The sequence below is a fragment of the Leptonychotes weddellii genome, chromosome 4 (genome assembly GCF_054177405.1).
Source record: "Leptonychotes weddellii isolate Sample4059 chromosome 4, ASM5417740v2, whole genome shotgun sequence".
In the NCBI taxonomy this organism is placed as follows: domain Eukaryota; kingdom Metazoa; phylum Chordata; class Mammalia; order Carnivora; family Phocidae; genus Leptonychotes; species Leptonychotes weddellii.
The window spans coordinates 10261634-10281175 of NC_138372.1; the positions used below are offsets into that span (position 1 = coordinate 10261634).

Genomic DNA, 19542 nt, shown 5'->3' on the forward strand with positions numbered 1-19542 from the left:
TTATGTGAAATGCGCACAGTAAAAAGCGGTAGTCCCCGCCCTCCTCCCGAGGCCACTGGAGGTCACAGCTGTGGGCAGTTTGACACATGCACCATCAGCCCTTTTCCTCACAGAGCCTGCCCTACCCTCATACAGGCGCAACCCCGCAGTGTACGAAGACCAGCCTCAGCTCCAGGCCGCCCGGGTTCCATCCCGGGGTGGGACTCCTGCACCCCAGAAACGCTGACCCCAGGGAGGTAATTGTATGCCGGCTCCCTTGTCTGGAAAGTAGCAGGATGACAGCCACCACCGCGTGGGGTTGTAGAGAAACAAATTTTGTTTATGCACACAAGCACACACACCCTATATATGCATGTTTATACGAGAGATCTTTTTGCAAAATAATGGTATTAAGCCATGTATATTCTGCAACGTGTTTTTTTCCCCCACTGAACACTATATATATAAAGACCCTCTTTCCTAGTAAGTATATTAAGAACCACTCTGTTCTTTTAATTGGGTGCATAGAATTCCACTGCCTCCCTCTTGTCCACCCCAAGTCCCCTGAGGATGGACACTGAGGCTGTGTCTATTTTCACACGTTGCTATAGTTAATGTCCCTGTAGGTTTGTACATAGAACAAATTCCCCAGATGTGAAAATGCAGGGTCCAGAGGGCATCCCAAATTGTGCTTGATGGGGCCAGACTGTCTTCCCAAAGAGCCATGTACCATTTCTGCTGCGTGCCCGTCTCTCCCTGACTCCTCTTGGGGTGCCTGGCCAGAAGCCTTTGCATGTCTGGACGCCTCAGCTGCTCAGAACACAGGGAGCGTGTCTCCGAGTGAGAACAGCCTTCACCACGCAGCCCCCCAAGGTGGCACTCCCACTCTGCTCTGGGATGCTTCCCGTTGTCCGTGGAAGGCTGACTGCGGGTGCAGCGATTCCTTGAGGCCTCGGGTTTCCTGGAGCCCAGGGACATCCTTTTCCCCTTTGCTTTATGAAACTAGAGAACAGGGCATTTCAGTAATGGGCTTTGGATCTTCACTTGGAAACAGGGCCAAATGTGTCAGCTTGCCTTCCTGCTTTCTCAAAGATGCCATTCCCTTGCCAAACAGCAGTGAGCCAGGGGCCGCACGCAGCTTGAACGAAAGGGCTCGAGGCCCAGCCATCTGGACAGCACCATCGCTGTCCAGAGCATTTCACAGAAGGTGAAGGTGCCCGGGGAAGCGCCAGCGGTCCCGCACCCTGAGCTCTGCGGGGTGGGGAGCAAGTCTCGCTCCTGTCTCAGACCTGTCGGAATCCCGAGCTCTCAGTGCAGGACCCAGCCCATACTCGTTCACTCGCTCAACAACCATAGAGTGTCTGCTGCATGCCAGGCCCGGGGTGGGCGCAGAGGGGGAGGCCCAGGGCTCCTGTTCACACCAGACGCCCTCCGACTCTGCACGAGTTTGCTAGAACGGATTGTTGACTGGATACCGAGATTATTAGTTTCCCTTATGAGGCAGGATTAACTGAAGAGGATGGGGGAGGGAGGCTGCAAGATGAAAGGAAAAAAGTATTTGTTCTTTCTCCGAATGGCTTTCCAAACTCAGGCTACTTCCTGCTTTCTAAGCCAGAGTGGGTCAGAGGGCTTCAGAGTTGTATGAGAAAGAATCTCCATCTTCTTCTCTAAATAAACAAATTCCCAGAAGAGCCATGAGTAAGGGTCACATCGGGCTCGGGCATACTCTTCAGACAGAATAAAGGCTGTCACCAAGCCTCGCTGCTGTGGCTGCCCCAGCCCCAGGTCAGTAGACCCTATCCTCCTCTCCACACTCCTACACAAGTGTGTGCACACACACACACACACACACGACATTCCTGGGCAAACATACATCCTCAAAGACAGCAAGGCCAGTGTAGAATCAACCTGGGGAGAGTGGACCAGCCATGCAGCCTATAAGCAGGCTGAAGCCCATGTCAGGGTCAAGTGAGGTCCTACTAAGTCCAGCCAGGAGTGGCACGTCCCCTGCTTTTTGCTGCTGAGTTCTGGTCCCAGCCAGAAAGCTGGAACAAGCTCCTTCCCACCCTGTTTCTAACCTCATTTCAGTCAGGCTCCATAACTGTGGACCGTCTACTAAGCTCGGGCACAGTGCTGGGCCCTGGGAACACCACAGTCTCCAATGGAGACAAAGACTTTGCTCTTACGGAGCCCATGTGTTGCATAGAGTTCATTACTGGGCTTCAGGGGGGCCCTGAACCTCCAGAATCTGCATGCAAAATTCTTAAAGATTTATTTGAGAGAGCGAGAGCAGGGGGGAGGGGCAGAGGGAGAGGAAGAGAGAGAATCCTCATGCAGGCTCCCCACTGAGTGCATATCCCAGGACCCTGAGATCATGACCTGAGCCGAAATCAAGAGTCAGACACTCAACCAACTGAGCCACCCAGACGCCCCTGTACGCAAATTTTTGTGTGTCTGGGAATTTTTCTGAAAGATGGAACCTTGCATTCTTCTGAATCTGAAAGGTGGGCATGACCCTTAAAAGATAGAGAAGACCTCTCCTTGTCTATGCCTTTCATAAGCCCTACACTAGCTCTGTGCTCTGTGCCTGGTGGCTGCCATATTGGATGGAGCAAGAAGTGGAACCGTTCCTTCATCCCGGAAAGTTCTGTTGGACAGTAGAACCTCCAGAAGTCTCGGAGGAAGGTTTTCCTTTCTCAAGACCAACCGCGAGCCAATCTGTCAAATTCCCCCTAGCAAATATTGAAGAGCCATCCCTATTTCCAGTCAGAAAGAAAGTACCATGTGTTCTTATCTAAAAATGCCCCCTCCTGGAGCAGAATTTGATGTGATTATTCTGAGACAAGACCCAAATGACAACAAATGGAAACCCAAGCTTAGAAGAATATTAGAAGAAAATATAAAACACAGGGAGGGAACACAGAGGGGGTTTTATTTATAGATATGCTAAGTAGGTAAGAGAGTTGGAAATCTTCCTAGATGTGACTTTATATTTGAAATGAAAAATTTAAATTCCTTCTGCGCTGAAGTCCCTTACAGTAGCTTCCAAGGTACTAAGTGACAGGGTCTCTGCTAGTCATGAGTTGTACATGTTTCTTGGACTATAAGAGAGAGATTCTGGGGCGCCTGGGTGGCTCAGATGGTTGGGCGTCTGCCTTCGGCTCAGGTCATGATCCCGGGGTCCTGGGATCGAGTCCGGCATCGGGCTTCCCGCTCCTTGGGAGCCTGCTTCTCCCTCTGTTTCTCTCTGTCTCTCATGAATAAATAAATAAAATCTTTAAAAAAAAAAAAAGAGAGAGAGATTCTGACCCCCTGATAAAACTAACCTCTACACCATTCTGGCCACAGGAACAATCCTTCAGGGATCTAGGGGCCAAGTGCAAAGGGTCCCGACATGAGGAAATCATTCAGCGTCAGAAAAAGGCCTTGTCTGAACTGCGTGCGCGAATTAAGGAGCTTGAGAAGGCCTGCTCATCAAGTAAGTTCCCTCCCTGCTGGTCTCCCTCTCCCTGCTCAGAGCCCTGAGCCCCAGACTCTAGAGGTCACTCTGGGCACTGACATCGGCCAGGACCACCGTCTTCTGTCCTGTCACTTCATAGCCGAAAGGACATTGTCATATGAGGAAAGATGGCAGGCATGATCTCAGAGTCAAGGGCAAGCCTTAATCTTAAATAAATGGGATTTCATAAAAAACTCACTACATTGTCCTTTTTCTTATTTCGCTGTGGCCTGGTGGGAACTTTGTCATGGACTAACAGTGCAAGGATCAGCTTGGGAACCTCCTAGAATACTCTGTTTAGAAGGGATAACGTTTTCAAGACACTGCACCTGTTGCTGGGGGGTTGGGGGGAGTGCTGGGCTAGGCCCCAGAAGCCAGGGTTCAAGTTCCAGCCTGGTTCCTGTGGCTGAAAGTTCACCGTCCATGTCTCGGCCCTGGCTCCTGCGAGGCCCCAGCCTCCTACTAACTATGTGTGACCTTGGACAAGCCATTTACCTGTCTAGGCCTATTTCTCACCTGCCAAGGGAGGGTGGTGGAGATCAGCACTGGCCTGCAGTAAGGTCCAGTAAACCACAGCTGTGATTTCTTTTTAAGATTTTATTTATTTATTTGAGAGAGAGAGAGAGGGCACGAACTGAGGGGTGGGGCAGGGAGAGGGAGAAGCAGACTCCCTGCCGAGAGGAGAGCCCAACTCGGGCTCGATCCCGGGACCCTGAGATCATGACCTGAGCTGAAGTCAGATGTTTAACCAACTGAGCCACCCAGGTGCCCAGCAGCTGTGATTATTACAATCAATAACTTCTTCCTGACCCTTTCTTTTGACTTTCATTTATTTTATAGATCATAAGGACCACCTGACTGAATCCTATCTAGACTTAAAGACGGTCAGAATGGAAAAAAATGTCCAGAAATTCTTGCACGCAAAACCTGATTTGCCAACTCTCTCAAGAATAGAGATTGGAGCGGTAACCAAAGAAAGTTTCTCTCTGCGGTGACACGTGGTGAGGGTGGGCGTGGGGGCAGACACTAGCCGAGTGCCCCAGCACAGCCTCACACGTCAGGGGCTTGGGGCCAGGCCTCCCTGGGAGGCCAGCGTCTGCACCACCGGCTCAAGGCTTTGGTGAACCAGCAGCCCCATGTCTGAACAGAGAGGTTGCTCTCCGTTTGCGCCCAGCGTGTTAAATCATTGCACTGACCCTGGTCCAGAGCAATCTCTGGTGGGCCCTCCTTTTCACACGATGTGTTATATCCCGCAGAAAATACTCAACAGGCTAATTTTTAACATTATGCCATGAGTTTGCCTGAAGTTTGCTTTGAACGGCAAACTGAGAAGCATGAACACATAAAGAGCAGCCGGAGGGTTGATTAAGAGGACGCAAGTTCTAGAGTCAGAGGGACCTGTGTCCGAATGCCAGTCCCGCTCTCCGTGTGACCTCGGGCGGGCTCTTAGCCTTTCTGGGCCTCCTTTGCCCAGCTGCGCACTGATGAGAACCTAGAGGTGGCTGGTTTAAGTGCTTATCCCCGCGTCGGCTCAGAGCAAACACTTAATAAATGATAGCTGTTATGATTGCTTAATAGTATTTAGATAGTGACACTCAAGAAACCCTTCCTCTCTTAAGGGAAATAGTTGTATTTGCTAGGATTTTCAGAAGTGATTTGACCGTTATGTTGAAGGTGCCCTGTACCCTAAATGGATGTTTGATGGGTGCCTGATTGACACCTGACAACGGACCGCTCGGGTCACGGTCAATCACGGGATCTGCTGGGCGTGGCTTGCTTCCACAGCTGGATCTACACCACGCAGAGGCTTTTAGACCACGGAACAAAGTCATCCTATCTGTACCAACATTCTCCTGCACCATTTTTCTGGACATTTGCTAGGGATGTGAGTCTTCAGGAATGTGCTGGCTTTCTGGATGAGCCCTCATTCTCCGAGGTTGGAAGTGGAGAGACAGTCTCCAGGTGGGGAACTCAGCTGGCTCTCCTATCCTGACCTGCTTCCCAAGATTTACCTTCTCCCTAGCACTGACCCTATGCCACCACCACGGCCACAGAGCAGGAGAGCCCCCAGCCCTCTCGGAAGAGCTCAGTCCTCCAAGGTTGGCAATAATGCAAATTGAAAGAAGAGAAGGAGCAGGAGGAAGGCTCGCTGACATCTATTAAGTGTTTGCCGTGTGCCAGGCACTGAGCTAAGCTATCATTTATCATTCAGCCAGTTATCATTCAACCCTCACAGCAGCCTTGTGCTGGAGTTACTGTCATGATCCCCATTCTACAGATAAGAAAAGTTAAGACTTCAGGCAGTCAGGTACCTCACCCAAGGTCACAGCATAATGACTGATGGACCCAGGACTGTGTCTAGCTCCCTGCTAGTCTGCAGAGAAGGACATGGGGACTATGTGATTAAACCTCATCCACCAGATTCTGCCTTAGGTGACCCTCCATCAGGAAAAGAAGGGGAACCCAGAGCGGGATACAGAAGACACCGCCCAGGGCTGGAGACACTGAGTGGTACTTCAGGCTCTGTCATCCTCAAATCCCCTCCTTCACACTCAGCGCTAGAGATGGAGAGACAAATAGCTCACGCTTATCTATCACAGTCACTTGCTGAGCCTTTATGTTTTTGTAGTCAGTTTTTTTTTAATCTCAGAGGTTTACAGTGGAGTGCCAGCAGATGCTATGGGCCAAGAGATGCTCGGGGTGAGCACTTAAAACCCAGTTTGCTTTTTAGGGAGATTTATTACAGTTATTTATGGTCTTCCAGACTCCCTGATCTGTCTGGTGGCTCTTCCGTGTGGTCAGCAGGGACTTGCAGCAGCCAGCTGGCTGAGAGGGTGTTACAGAGGGCACAGCTGTGAACACCACTGGGCACTGTTTCTGGAATGGGTCTGAAGGGATCCTCGCCCAGCAGGTTCCAGCACTAGGAGAAGGTTTGGCCAGATTTGGTGACGGTATAGTTTCTGTTGCCTAAAAATGAGATTCCTTTAATAAAAGGAGGAAAGCTATTTTCTCTGCCCACTCTGTGCCAGGTGCCATGCTGGGCGCAAGAGATGGAATAGTGCGCAAAAGCAACACGACCACTGTTTTTATGAAGCTTGTCCTCTAGCCTGGGGTTTCTCAACCTGAGCAGCACTGATAATTTGGGCCAGGTAATCCCTTGTTTGGGAGGCCATCTGATGCACTGTGGGATGTTTAGCAGCATCCTTGCCCTCCACCCTCCAGCTGCAACAACCAAAATGTATCCTGGCATTGACGAAGGTCTTGGGCATGCAGGGGAGGGTGGACAAAATCACCCTTGACCGAGAACCACTGGTCCAGAGGGAAGACAGTAAGTAACCAGAGAACGAGGCAAGTGAGAGTCATGTTCTGAAGGGTGGGAGCACAGTTACCAGAAAGCAGTTGACAGAGGAATCAGACGGGCTGGTCAGGAACTGAAAGGAAAGTCAACTCTCTCGAGTCATTCTTCGATAGCTACGGTGTTTCATCTCCAGGATGTAGACATTCACAATGGCATGCCAAGAGAGTTTTCACTTCTTTTTTATTTCAGCCTCAGAATGGCCTTGCCAACTCAGCCATCCCAGCCATGGAAAAGTCAGGGAAAATGGATGTAGCTGAGGCTTTAGATCTCAGTGAAAAGCTGGTATGTACATACAGCACCGTCCCTTCCTGTCCAAAGCTGGGTCCCCCACGGTCATCGTTAACCACCAGAGAGTGTAACTAAACATCAGCTTCGCACGCATATTTACTTGTAATAATAGCTCCGCAAGACCCATCTACTCTCCCAGCATGGGTCAGACGTTGCATAGGCCAATTCCTTGAAAAACTAGGTAGTTAGAATGAATGTTTATGTCTGTTGTCACTTTTCCTCCTGGTTCTCAAAAAGGCATAGCGTAAAGGGATGTGGAGTAAATGGAAGTCCTACTGAAAGCCCAGTGGCACTCGCTTCCAAGCATGGGTGTGTTCTTGGCAACTGTAGAAAATGAACGACAGAATTAGATGTTGGCTTCCTCAGAGCAGCCACCAGCAGCCTTGGGCCAGGCCTCTTATCTGCCAAACGCTTTTCTCGCAGTACATGGACATGAGCAAAACACTCGGGAGTCTGATGAACATCAAGGACATGTCCGGTCACATATCCATGAAATACCTCTCTGCAAAAGAGAGAGAGAGAGTCAACCAGCTCCGACAAAGGGACCTCGATCTGGTGTTTGATAAGATCACCCAACTCAAGAACCGGCTGGAGAGAAAAGAGGAGCTTTTGAGAGGATACGAAAAAGACATAGAACAGCTCAGGTACCGCCGGTGACCCCACAGAAAGGACCAGGTGTCCGTTCTCGTGGCTGAACCTTGGGGCAGCAGCAGACCCGGGTCCAGGGCAGGCAGAGAGACCTTGGGGGCGGGGCGGGGGGGGGTGGCGGTGATGACTAGGGCCCGACAGAGGCGAGTCTGTCCGTGAGAAAGCAGCGATCGAGGTGCTCAGTGTTCGTTCTGTCTCTCTCTCCACGAACAAGCTGCGCCTTGTGTGCATCTTGACTTAGGACTCACCATATGTACTTTCCATAGCTCACCCTATTCTAGTGGCCTCAGCTCCCCTACGCCCTCCCTGGGAAATGGGGGGGGGGTATCTGGCAGCATACCCTCCTACTACACTTAGGCACCCGATGAGCTATTTATTCTGTCCTCTACGCCCCAAATCTGCTTGCCATGAAGCCGCTAAGTTAGCCGCCGCCGGAAGTATTCTGAGACTCTCCCAGGTTGGGGACATGGATGAGAAAGAGGAGGGGAAAAGAGCCTGTGTCTCTCCCGTGCGCTCAGGCAGAGCAAAGTGTCAGTGCGGATGTACCAGTCACAGGTGGCAAAGCTGGAGGACAGCATCTACAAAGAGGCAGAAGAGAAGGCTCTGCTGAAGGAGGCTCTGGAGCGCATAGAGCACCAGCTGCACCAGGAGAAGAGAATCAACAGGGCCATCCGGCAGCAGAAGGTGAGGGGTCTTGCTTGGGGCAGAACCTCGGAGGCTGCGGCCCCTTGGCTCCCTTTAGAAACAGCAAAGTGAGGGCCCGGGGGTCCGGGCAGCACAGAACACATTTACTGATGCAAAGGGAGGCGGCAGAATAGCTTTAGCATCAGACACACTTAGCTTCAGACCCTAGCTCTACCACTTACTCTGTCATCCCAGATGGATTCCTTAACCTCTCTGAAACTCACTATCTAGCTCATGTGTATCTTTGTAAATCGTAGCTATTGTTTGCATTTTTATTGTGCTTCTAGGTGGTAGGGATACATAGATGAACAAGCAATCTGTGAATAAAGATTTGGGTTCACTATTCTGAGTGCTTGGAACATAGGTGACATCCAATAAATATTTGATGGATGGATGAGGATAGATGGATGGATGTCCTTGAAGATCCTTAAAGGATGTCCTTTAGTGCACAACAGACGGGTAAAGAGCTGACTTCAGGCTGATTTAAGGATTTAAAGTCTCTAACGGGTGCTCAGGCTGCGTCATCCAGAGGCAGGCACCCAGCCAGCCCAGAGCATTTGGAGAGTGCTTTCCAAGTGGTGACATCTACACTGAGTTGCAAAGGAGAATCGGGAGTGTGTCCACCAGAGGCATGGGCGGGTGTGCATCCCGGGCTCTGGGAACCCCGGAGGAAAGGCAGGAGGAGGAGAGATCTGCCTCCTGGCATGTACTTGGTAGTAGCATTGCCTTAAGAAACCAAGATTGGAGACTCGGGCTGGTGATCCAGCCAAAAGCCCCCTCCTCCCCTCGCCTTGTTATCTCCTCTGTGACACAGCGCAGGAGTTAGTCCTGGGTTCAGATCCCGCCCCCTTCCACTTACTAACCTGTGGCCTCGTGCAAGTCCAGTCCCCTCTCTGAGCCCTGCTTCCTCACCGCGCGTGCCCTGCAGGGTTGTTGGGGAGACTGCACACGAGGCAGGTACTCTCCCTGTCCAAGCTCTCGCAGTGTGAACTCAAGGGCCATGTGGTTTCGGGAGGTGAGGGACACCTAGAGGGACACTCTAAAGCATTAGCCCAGGGCCTGGCACTCGGCAGGTGGATGCTGCTCTCCTCCACGTGGCCAGAAGCCCGCACATGTGGTGGCTCAGGCAAGCTCTGCCTCAGACGCGGCCGAGGTGCGGCTGACAGCCCGGCACGCGTGACCAGCACCCAGACGAGTGCTTCGGAAGCTCCCCAACAGACCTGGGCCTGCCCCGTGGTCGGCAGAGGGACTGTCCTGTCTTCTCTGCAGTTTATACCCATAACCCCTCACTCCCGCATTCATTTCCAAACCAGACTCTCCCTCGTTCTTAACTCTTGCCAGAGGTAGAGCCGGTCCCAAGACTAAGATCAGGCAAACAAGGAAAATTACCATAACCGCTGTCTCATGATCATCTATAGGCACCGGGCTCCCCCCGGGCTTTGCAGCACCGATCGGGGTTACTAATGCCTTGGTAGCTCAGCCTGGTAGCTATGATGACCCCCCTTTTACAGATGAGGAAACTGAGCCTCAGAAAGTTAAGAGACTTGCCCAAGTTCACACCGTAGCTGGTAAGCAGAACCTAGACCTGGCCCCGGGACCACTGACCCTAGTTCCTGTGTTCTATGCTGGCCTCGCCCCATTCTTCTCCTTGTAAATGTTAGTTTTCCTGACTCGGGCTGTGTATTTGTGCACGCATGCTCGCATGTGTGTAAGTGTAAAGAAGTGCGTGCGCGTATGCGCTGTATGTGTGTTTCTGTGTGTATATTTGTATGTCTGTTTGCATGTGTGTGTGTGTGTGTGTGTGTGTTGCCTGAATAAGCTCTAAGGAGGTCAAGCCATAGAAGGCTATAGAAGGGTGCCCTCCTCCCCAACTAGGAGACGCTGGTCAGATAAGTTCCTTGCAGGAAGCTGCCCTCCTCCATCCTGCAAACCTTCCAGACAACAGGCTCCCCAGCTTGTAGCCCTAGAAATGAAAGCAGCCACCCTGCTCTGAGGGAGCCCCAGATGCGGGGTTTCTAGCATCCATGGCTCTGAATTAAACATCACAGGCTTCAGGCAAAGGACGATTTCCTTTCATACCAGCAAAGTCAGGGAGAGCTGGGCCAGTGACAGAGCTCTGACTTTTCCCTTGATGTGCCCTCTGGAGAGCTCACCCCTCCCTCAGGTGCCCCCCCACCCCGCCCTAGGACTTGGCAGGCTAGCCCTCAAAGCAGAAACACCAGACCACAGAATGGGACAGCAAAGGGCCCCAAAAAGGCCATTGTCATGTGCTGGCTAAAAATATAAGAAAACCTGAGGATTTACATAATCAGGCTCTGCATGCATTATTCATGAGCTGCCTCATTCATACACAATGCAAGGGCCGTGCCAGCCTGTTGGGCACCAGACAGCCTTCTGTGCAGGAGGATCTAAAATGGCCAAGTTGACCCTGCGTCTGTGTCCCCAGAAGAGTGGGAGCTGGGAATGTTCAAATTCCGGGAAGTCACAATTTAGGGAAAGATTATGAAAAACCACAGCCACAATCACAGCAGTGCTGACGTTACTGAGCCCTTCCCGAGTGGCAGGCACCTGCTCCACACTGCACGCGCTTCATCTCTCCATCAACCCTGCAAGGAATGCTGGCACCCGGCTGCCCAGCAGCAGAAACGGGAATACCCCCGCCCCGCCCCAGGCCTGCTGCCCTCCCTGACTCCAGTCCACTTCTCCACACCTGTTGCTCTCTGCACCTCCCTTTCTAGGAGGCCGCCCGCCCATCCTCCACTCACCATCCTTCCTGGGGTTTTCATTCCAGGGCTTGGGTTTGCATTTAAGGTTTGTTATTCATAGGTTGTGGGAAATTCCTGTTTGTCGGGAAATAAAAACCCATCAATTGTAACGTTTTGCTGGATTCTAAAGGGAACTTGTATACATCTGTCTTGGCCGCAGTTCCTTCCAAGGAATATATTCGTTCTTTCAATGGAAGCTCAAGGAAAATAGAATTCCTTTTTGTTTCAAGTTTTACGCCTAATATTTTCATAAGGAGCCTTAATGTTTCCAGTCTCATGTATCAAAGTTCACCCATTCATAGAGAAGGAGTGGTTAAACCACTAGTTAATGAAATTACTCCCCCTGAGCTTCCCAACCAGTACCCTCCTCAAAAAAAAAAAAAGATGTAGTTTTTAGTTTGAATGTTTGAACATCTCTTCACCAAGCAGAACTTCCTGAAATCATACTTCCACACTCATACCTTTGGCTGTGACAATGAGACTGGATACAAAATGCAGGGAAAAGTTCAGGGCTGGGCATTCACAGAGAACCTTGCGGTTATCAGCTCTGAACTTAGGAATGCGGGGGGGGGGGGCCGCTGGTGCTCCCTCCCTGTGACAGAGGGACAATGACCGTGGCCCAGGCTGTGCTCAGCCTCATCCAGTTCCCCCATCCCTAGATAAGGCAGCTGTGTCTCTCAGAGTTCAGAGGCGGCCTCTGGAGTCAAAGAAAGAGGGTTAAAGCCCCACCTCTGGCCCGGAGTGACCCCGAGTAAAGTGGGTCATGCCTTGTATCTCAGAGTCCTGGACAATCACCACCAAAAATGATAACGGGGGGACCCGAGAGGGTCCAATGACATGATGCCGACAGAGCCCGGTGCCTGGCGAGCATGGTTAGTCTGGGGGAGAGAAAGGACAACTTTTGGACGGGTGGGGCGAGGCCTGCGTCTCTTCCAGAGAGCTCCCTGCCCGCTGACACAGACGGCCGACCCCAAGCCGCTTTCCCGGGCCGCCTGGAGCCAGCGGCTTTTTTGTGAAGCTCTCCTTTATAGTTGGTGAATACAGCTCGGGCTAAGGCCAACAAGAGCTCAGATACTTTTTGTGAATGGGTTAAAGCGGTTATTTTCACTATGACCTTTTTAAGTGCACAGAAGCTGCCATTTGGAAGCGCGCACTCCCCTTCCTGGCCCTTTCTTAGGGCTTCAAGCGTGAGAAAGGCTCGAGTCTGGCTGGGGAAAGCCCCTCCGTTCTCCTGCCAATCAACCCTCCAGCCAATCAAAGCCTGGCCCGGGGGCGTGGCCACAACGTTGCCAGGTGGTGTCGGCGGGGAGCGGGGCGGGACCGTCCCGGCGCTTAATTAGCTCAGATCCGTCGTCTGGAAGGTGAGAGTTAAGGCGGCACCTCCCTCAGTGCGTTCGCTTCCAGGAGAGCACGGATACGAGCTCTTTCGCACCCAGAACTACTCAATACAAGCGCCCATACATCACCGATATCATCACTATCTTATTTAAATCACGATTTTCCAAAATTTTCTTGGGCCCAAGCATTCGCGAGATCCAGGTTTCCTCGGTGCCACTTGCGTGATTTTGACCAAGACCTAGAAATCAGTCGGTGTTGCGTAGGCTGGGAACGGGTGGGCGGTACTCTGGCCCACGCAAGCATGAGAAAGTAAAATGTGGTGAGGGCGCCGTAGCGGGTGGAAAGAGGATGACGTCCCTTTCCGCCCTTCATCCTCTCCCCACCAATTCCAGTGTGCCCCAGTGGCTCCCAGAAACCTCGGAGGTGTGTCCCAGAACAAAACAGGACAGGTCACACTAAACGCTCTCTTGCTCCCCTAATATTTTCACTCAGGAACGTTTAGAGGATCGCCAACAGAGAAATGCAAAAGAATCAACACCTTGCAACTGTTCCTTCAAAGAGAAAGAGAGGCAGGTATGGAGAGGTCTTCTGATCTCGCAGCCAGACACAAGATAGATACAGTAGATTCAAAGGGTAGAACCTGGTGGGGTATAGAAGCCAGCTTGTGCCCAGCCAGGAATACCCACACGCCTCCACCTCCACCCCATTCCCTCCCCCCACCCCAGCCCCTGCCCCTCCCTTGCCTGCAGTCTGAGCAAATGAACCTAAGAGACAGGCAAGCATCCAACCCACTATCCGGAGGTAAAGCCCCAGGGGGCAGGCAAGTGTAGTTTTGGCTGAACAACCACCCTAGGCACTGAGTGATCTGGGGACTTGGAGACAGGTCCTAAGAAAAGAAGAGAGGAGTGGGAGCCCCAGGAACCCCTGCCCTAAGAGTGAAATAAGTGGGTACAAGAAGGGGAGGAAAGTGGGCACAAAATGGAGCCAGGAGTGAGGAGGAAGGTGCCAACTCTAATGACCTTCTTACCTGCCAAGGGGGAAACCACACTTGACTGGGCTTTCTGGCAGACAGTGGGATCTGGAAAACCCAGAGCTCACAGTGTCCAGGAGATACAATGGATACAATGCTCGGAAGCGTTCTGAGAATAGGGACAGTACTGGATTTTCCACTAGAGAGGACACTGTGTGATATAATGAATAACATCTCCAAGAAGAACAGCGTAGTATTGGCTGGGCCATGTCGGAGGACAGCTCTTGAGACAGGCTGGTGTCATTACAGCCCAGGGAGTTCAGGAAAGTTCAGGAAAAGCAGGTGTGCGGGGGCCAGGATCTGTGCCTTTCAGTGTTCAGCCGTCCACTGATTGGATTTAATCCAAGGTATTTTGGAGCAATGCTCAAACTGGGGTTCCCTGGAGCCCTTGGGTGCCATGGAAGAGTGTGACTCTCAACATTCCCCCTTACGCGCCCCCCCCCCCCACACACACACATAGACCTTGTTTCCCCAGGAAAAGTTCTCCTTTATCTGTTTCATATTCCAAGTTCCTCATGGGATTTTGCTTAAATCTGCTGGGGGAGAGGGGGGAGGAAGGGAGGTTGCTGGTTTAAAAAGTCCTGCTTTGCAATTATCTAGGAGTTTGGTTGGTGACTGTCTTCTAAACTTAGCTCCTCTCAGCTGAGCCTGTGATAAATGTTGAGAGGCTGCAGGCCCAAGGCCTTCTCAGTGAAAAATGCCCAGAGGGCAATTCAGTTAAATACAGGCGCCTCAGCCTTCATAGACAGTTGCTGTAAGGGCACGTTGGCACCCTTCTGCGGGAATGGAAGAGACAAATGCCCATGCCCTCTCCAAAAGATGGCGAGCTGGGGCCTCCCTGCTCACTCCCTCCATGACTTTTGTGAATACCCAATGGAGTTGCCAGAGCTAAGGACAAGCAAAACAAAACAGGATGCCCAGTTAAATTTGAATTTCAGATAAGCAACAAATAGTTATTCAGTATAAGTATGTCCCAAATATTGCATGAGACATACTTAGACTAAAAACATTTATTTCTTTCCACTCTGGAAGTCAAATTTCACGGGGCATCCTGTATTTCATCTGGCAACCCCACCAACAACTCTTTACTGAGCACCAGCTGGAAGCCAAGAGGGCAGGCTCTGGAGAACATGTCACAAAATGGCAGCCCAGCATTTCATTTGGCTCATGGGTTTTCTTTTGGGGGGGGCGGGGGGTCTTTTTTTAAGTAACATTTCCAAATAGGGCACTTCCACAAAATACGCTGGATTTCCAGCTTCTCTGTGCAACTTGGAAGATCTGGGGCTTCTAGGCGCATAGTCCCACAACCACCATCTTCTAGGCCCCTTAGAAAAGCACTGGGCTTGTGGGTTTGCCGCCTTCCCCACCCAGCTCACTCCACCCACTGCTTTTACTTCCCCAGCCCCTGTAGGCGTCTGGCTAGCGCCTCCCGCAGAGGCTCGGGACTCTCTGAGAGACACCCTCTTCCCGACACCCCTGCACCATCCCCTGCTAGAGTGTCAGTATGTGAGAGAGGCCCTAGCCTGCTCTCACTGTCATGTGCCCAGCGTGCCTAGGACATGCTCTTTTTTCAGCGAACTGTCCCAAGGTGCAGGGTCTTGAGGAGACCAGGATCAGCAACAGTCATCAACCCCCAGGGGAAGGGCAAGCTCCAGATTTGCCACGATGCTGGCTCCCAAGCAGGTGCCTGCCGTCCCTGACAGGGAAGTCAACCACTGTGGCTTCATCATTCCCCGGGCTGTTGGGATGCTGGGTAGAAACCCACGTCTTCATCCTCTTCCATTGATCTGGGAGGCTCTGCTTCCACCCAAAGCTGATTTGTCCCCCAAGAGGGCTGCAATAATCCTCCAGGGACCCTTGCTTGAAAAGGCTCCTCCTCTCAGATTCCTCTGGAATCTGGAGCAGAGATTCCCTAAGGAGCTCGGCAGGAAATATAGCAGCGCCCGGAAACCGGGCCCCCTTCTGCAGAAGCACCTCCTCACCGTGCCCCCCCCATCCCTAGGAAAGCCCAACATTTCATCCAAATGGGTAACATCTGAAAGTGGAGGGGGGAAAAAAAACACTTTTCTCTGATGCAAAAGGGAAAGAAAAACATAAGCTAAATGTCAATATTCCTTCTGTATTCAAGAGACGAATGTTTGTAGAGACGGTGAAGAACAAGATGCAGAATTCAAGTCCCCAGGTGAGCTAGAAGGAGAAAGAAAACAGTAGGACGTCAGCAGGAAACCCAGGTTGACAATAATACCCCCTCTGTTATGTACTGAGCATTTAGTACGTGCCAGGCATAGAGCTATGCCCTCGACAGGCATTATATCTCATTCAGTCTTCACAACAACACTAGGGCTACGTATTGTTTTAATCCTCCATTAGCAGAGGAGATGTCTGAAGTTCAGAGACTTTACGTTATTTGTCTAGAGCCGTACAGCTAAATAAGAGAGCTGGAACTTGTTGCAGATCTGGACACCCACCCAGGTGAACCCTGCCTCTCCCCTCCTTTAGGTAATCAACCTCCAGATACTAAACCTGATACATTTCGGATGCGTTTTCTCTTGAATTACAAGGAAGCATCCTCTAGAACACTCTTTTTTAAGAGTTGGGAACCAAGATTCCGAAATTTTAAACATGTTGAAACACTGCCATTCACAATTCAGCCCTAGAACTGGAATTGACCCAACCACATTCCCACTTTGCAGAAAGTAGAGGTGAGCTCTCAGGAAGCATGAAAGCTAAACACGTTGCAGTGAAATGAGAAACAGGAGCGATATTCGAGTTTGATAAAAGGCCACAATAATTCCAAGACAACAAAATTATCATTCAAAAAAACAAAGATATTCTAGGTAAGGGACATGTTGGGAAAATAGAAGCCTCTTCTCAACCCACACCCTTTTTCTAATTCTGGAAGGTGGTTACTACCCAGAGCAGGATGTGAAGAGGAAAGAGTGTCCTCTGAGACCTTCGCCAGCCTGCCAAGTGGGAATGAGGGGGAGGTTTGTCACTTACCCATATATCGGGTTGAGCCAGGAGCAGGCAGGAACCGCTCTGCAGGGCGGGCTTGTCTGAGGACCACCTGGAAATGTGAGATAACAGAGGAGATGCCAGGATGGGCCCTAGATGTTGTAGGCACCTTGTGCTTCTCTGAGCTGTGGAGCTCCCCGGAATTTCAGGCCGCCTCTGGGCATCACAGAATGTTGCAGATGGTGCTCCGGCTAAGAGCAAAGCGTGAGCTTGCCATTCTCCCAACCCCCGAGCCCGAGCTTAGAGGTTTGGTGTCTAGGACCCCCTCAGTATAGAAAGGTCTTCATGGTCCTTACGAAGTGCGGCTTGGGCGTCCCCTTTCTCTACAATGTGCCTTGAGTCCTTAGAGGGAAGGAGTCGCCGTGAGCACCGTGAAAAAAACAGGACATGTAAAATCTGCTTTCGACTCTTGCCCTCTCATAAAGAGTCTCCATCCCTAGCAAGCCTCAGAAATGGTGCCTCCTCCCTCTTTGAGGGCCTCTGGGTTTTTGTTTTCTGTCTTTCCTAATGCCATTCAGTGATTGTATATTGATTTCTATTGCAGCTAAAAGGCATTTATAGTTGTTTGGGAGTTGTATGCTAAGGAGGAACATCTTCTAGTTAACAAGTATTTATTGACGACCTAGTCTAGACCACAGGCCACCCTCAGCAGGGGGGATGGAGGGGTGGACAAAAAGGTACTGTCCTGGGCGCCTGGGTGGCTCAGATGGTTAAGCATCTGCCTTCGGCTCAGGTCATGATCCCAGGGTCCTGGGATCGAGTCCCGCATCGGGCTCCCTGCTCCTTGGGAGCCTGCTTCTCCCTCTGCCTCTCTCTCTCTCTCTCTGTCTCTCATGAATAAATAAATAAAAATCTTTAAAAAAAAAAAAAAGGTACTGTCCTGGCAGCCCTCATTCATTCCAGGAATAGTTACTGAGAAAACTACAACATCGCAGGTACTGTCCAGGCGTTGGGGTTCAATCAGGAATTCTCAGTGGGGACAGGACCACCCCTGAGAGGGGGAAAATTATTTTTGAAATGTATAAAGCACACACATACCTGTCATATTAAAATTTCATGGGGGCGGGAGCAACTAAGAAATGGGAGTCTGAGGAGGCTCCTTAGTGCAGAACAATAATGAGAACAAGGGGGAGCAACTCAGGCTTAAAGGAGAGACACACGAAATCCCCTGCCTTTCTAGCTTCCATTCTTGGACATTTTTTTTTTTCAGTAAATACAGTAATGATTCAATAATTACCTTGCACACAATGCTTTGGGAACAAAGGCCAGTTGCCTGAGTTCAGGAGCAGATTTCACAAGGACTCACTCAGTCCAAGGGCCAGGAGAGGCCTCCCCAGGAGGAGCAACGTAAACAGCCCTGAGACTGGGTGGGAGCAGAAGGGACTTTCTGGAGCTTGCAGTCCCCTCAAGCAGCCACTCCAGTGTGTCCTGAGTTCATTTCCCCCTGGGTGTCGCCATTTAATGGCCCAGCTTCTATCCCTGACCTTTCTTTTTTTTTTTTAAGATTTTATTTATTTATTTGAGAGAGAGAAAGTGAACGAGAGAGAGAGAGCGCACGAGTGGGGGGGAGGGGCAGAGGGAGAGGGAGAAGCAGACTCCCTCCTGAGCAGGGAGCGCGATGCAGGACTGGGTCCCAGGACCCTGGGATCACGACCTGAGCTGAAGGCAGATGCTTAACCAACTGAGCGACCCAGGCGCCCCTATCCCCGACCTTTCATTTCAAGGGTGAGGCGTGTGGTTCCCAGACAGAGAAGCCTAAGGCATGGTGCTCACCTGTGGTCCCTGTTCAGTAAGGGTGCTGCAAGACTTCCCAGCCCTTCCCTCCACCTGCCCTAGTGTCCTCCTCTTCCCAGGTCATCCCTCTGCCTTCTGCTACCCCCCAACCTTGCCACTCCAAAAGTGGAGCAAAGCTTGCTTGCTCTGAGGCGCTTCCTACCCCAAGCTCCTGGCCGACCTAGGGGTTGACCTCTCTCTCCCTCCCTCCTCCTCTCTCTCTCTAATTATATAGAGATGCCAGGACCAGGCACTCTTTATTTTTAACCAAATCCCTGGCTCCGACCCTGATGGCCAACTTCACAACGGGTCAGGGCACTGGAATTTGGGAACCATCCACAGCCAGCAATTTTATGGAAAATCAAAGAAGAGGGGATATAAAGGAAAGGTGGTTTGGGGGAGATTTTTTGACATTTGCTGTCTGTTTTCATTTTCACTGGGCATTCCGACCCAGATTTACTTGGTAGGCTCGTGTAGAGAAGCTAGCCCTTCTCACCCTGAAATGATTTTGGATGCAGTCTCAAATCACCTTCAAGACCCCCTGTCAGCCACTGGCACAGACCTCCTAAGTGAAAAGAGCTCAAGAGATGGTCCTCGCAGTCCCTGCCTTTAAAATCCACCTAGAGGGACGCCTGGGTGGTTCAATCGGTTAAGCGTCTGCCTTGGGTTCAGGTCGTGATCCCAGGGTCCTGGAATCGAGTCCCGCATTGGGCTCCTTGGTCAGTAGGGAGCCTGCTTCTCCCTCTGCCTGCCGCTCCCCCTACTTGTATTCCCACCCCCTCTCTCTCTCTGACAAATAAATAAAATCTTAAATTAAATAAAATAAAATCCACCCAGAATCTTCTCCTGGCCCATGAGGAAGTCAGGACGGATATTCTGGTCCCTATTTGACAGATGAGGAAACCGAGAGTCATGCAGTAAGTGGCCAAGCTCAAACCTGACGACCCACCAGCCCTCTCCAACCCCCCCCACCCCACCCCCAGGAGTATGCGACCTTGTGACTGGAGTCAAACACTTGCAGGAAGTAGGGCTGGATTTGCAGCCTGTTGGAAAGAAACATGCAAGTTAGGATCCCATGTACAGTATGTGCAGAAGAGTGTGAGAGGGAGATGCTCGCGTGGCAACTAAGGGAAACCTGCTCAGAAACAGGGAGGGGTGTGCTTAT

General features: G+C 51.1%; 1 protein-coding gene across 1 annotated transcript in view; it reads left to right on the top strand.

The window, feature by feature from the left end:
* The window catches only part of FHAD1 (forkhead associated phosphopeptide binding domain 1), a 115692-nt gene that overhangs the window by 95136 nt on the left and 1014 nt on the right, over positions 1-19542 (top strand). Inside the window, exons 22-26 of the mRNA XM_081816826.1 lie at positions 3328-3457; positions 4319-4443; positions 7026-7118; positions 7548-7768; positions 8291-8456. Coding sequence (XP_081672952.1) covers positions 3328-3457; positions 4319-4443; positions 7026-7118; positions 7548-7768; positions 8291-8456 — 735 coding nt within the window. The remainder of the gene's footprint in view (positions 1-3327; positions 3458-4318; positions 4444-7025; positions 7119-7547; positions 7769-8290; positions 8457-19542) is intronic.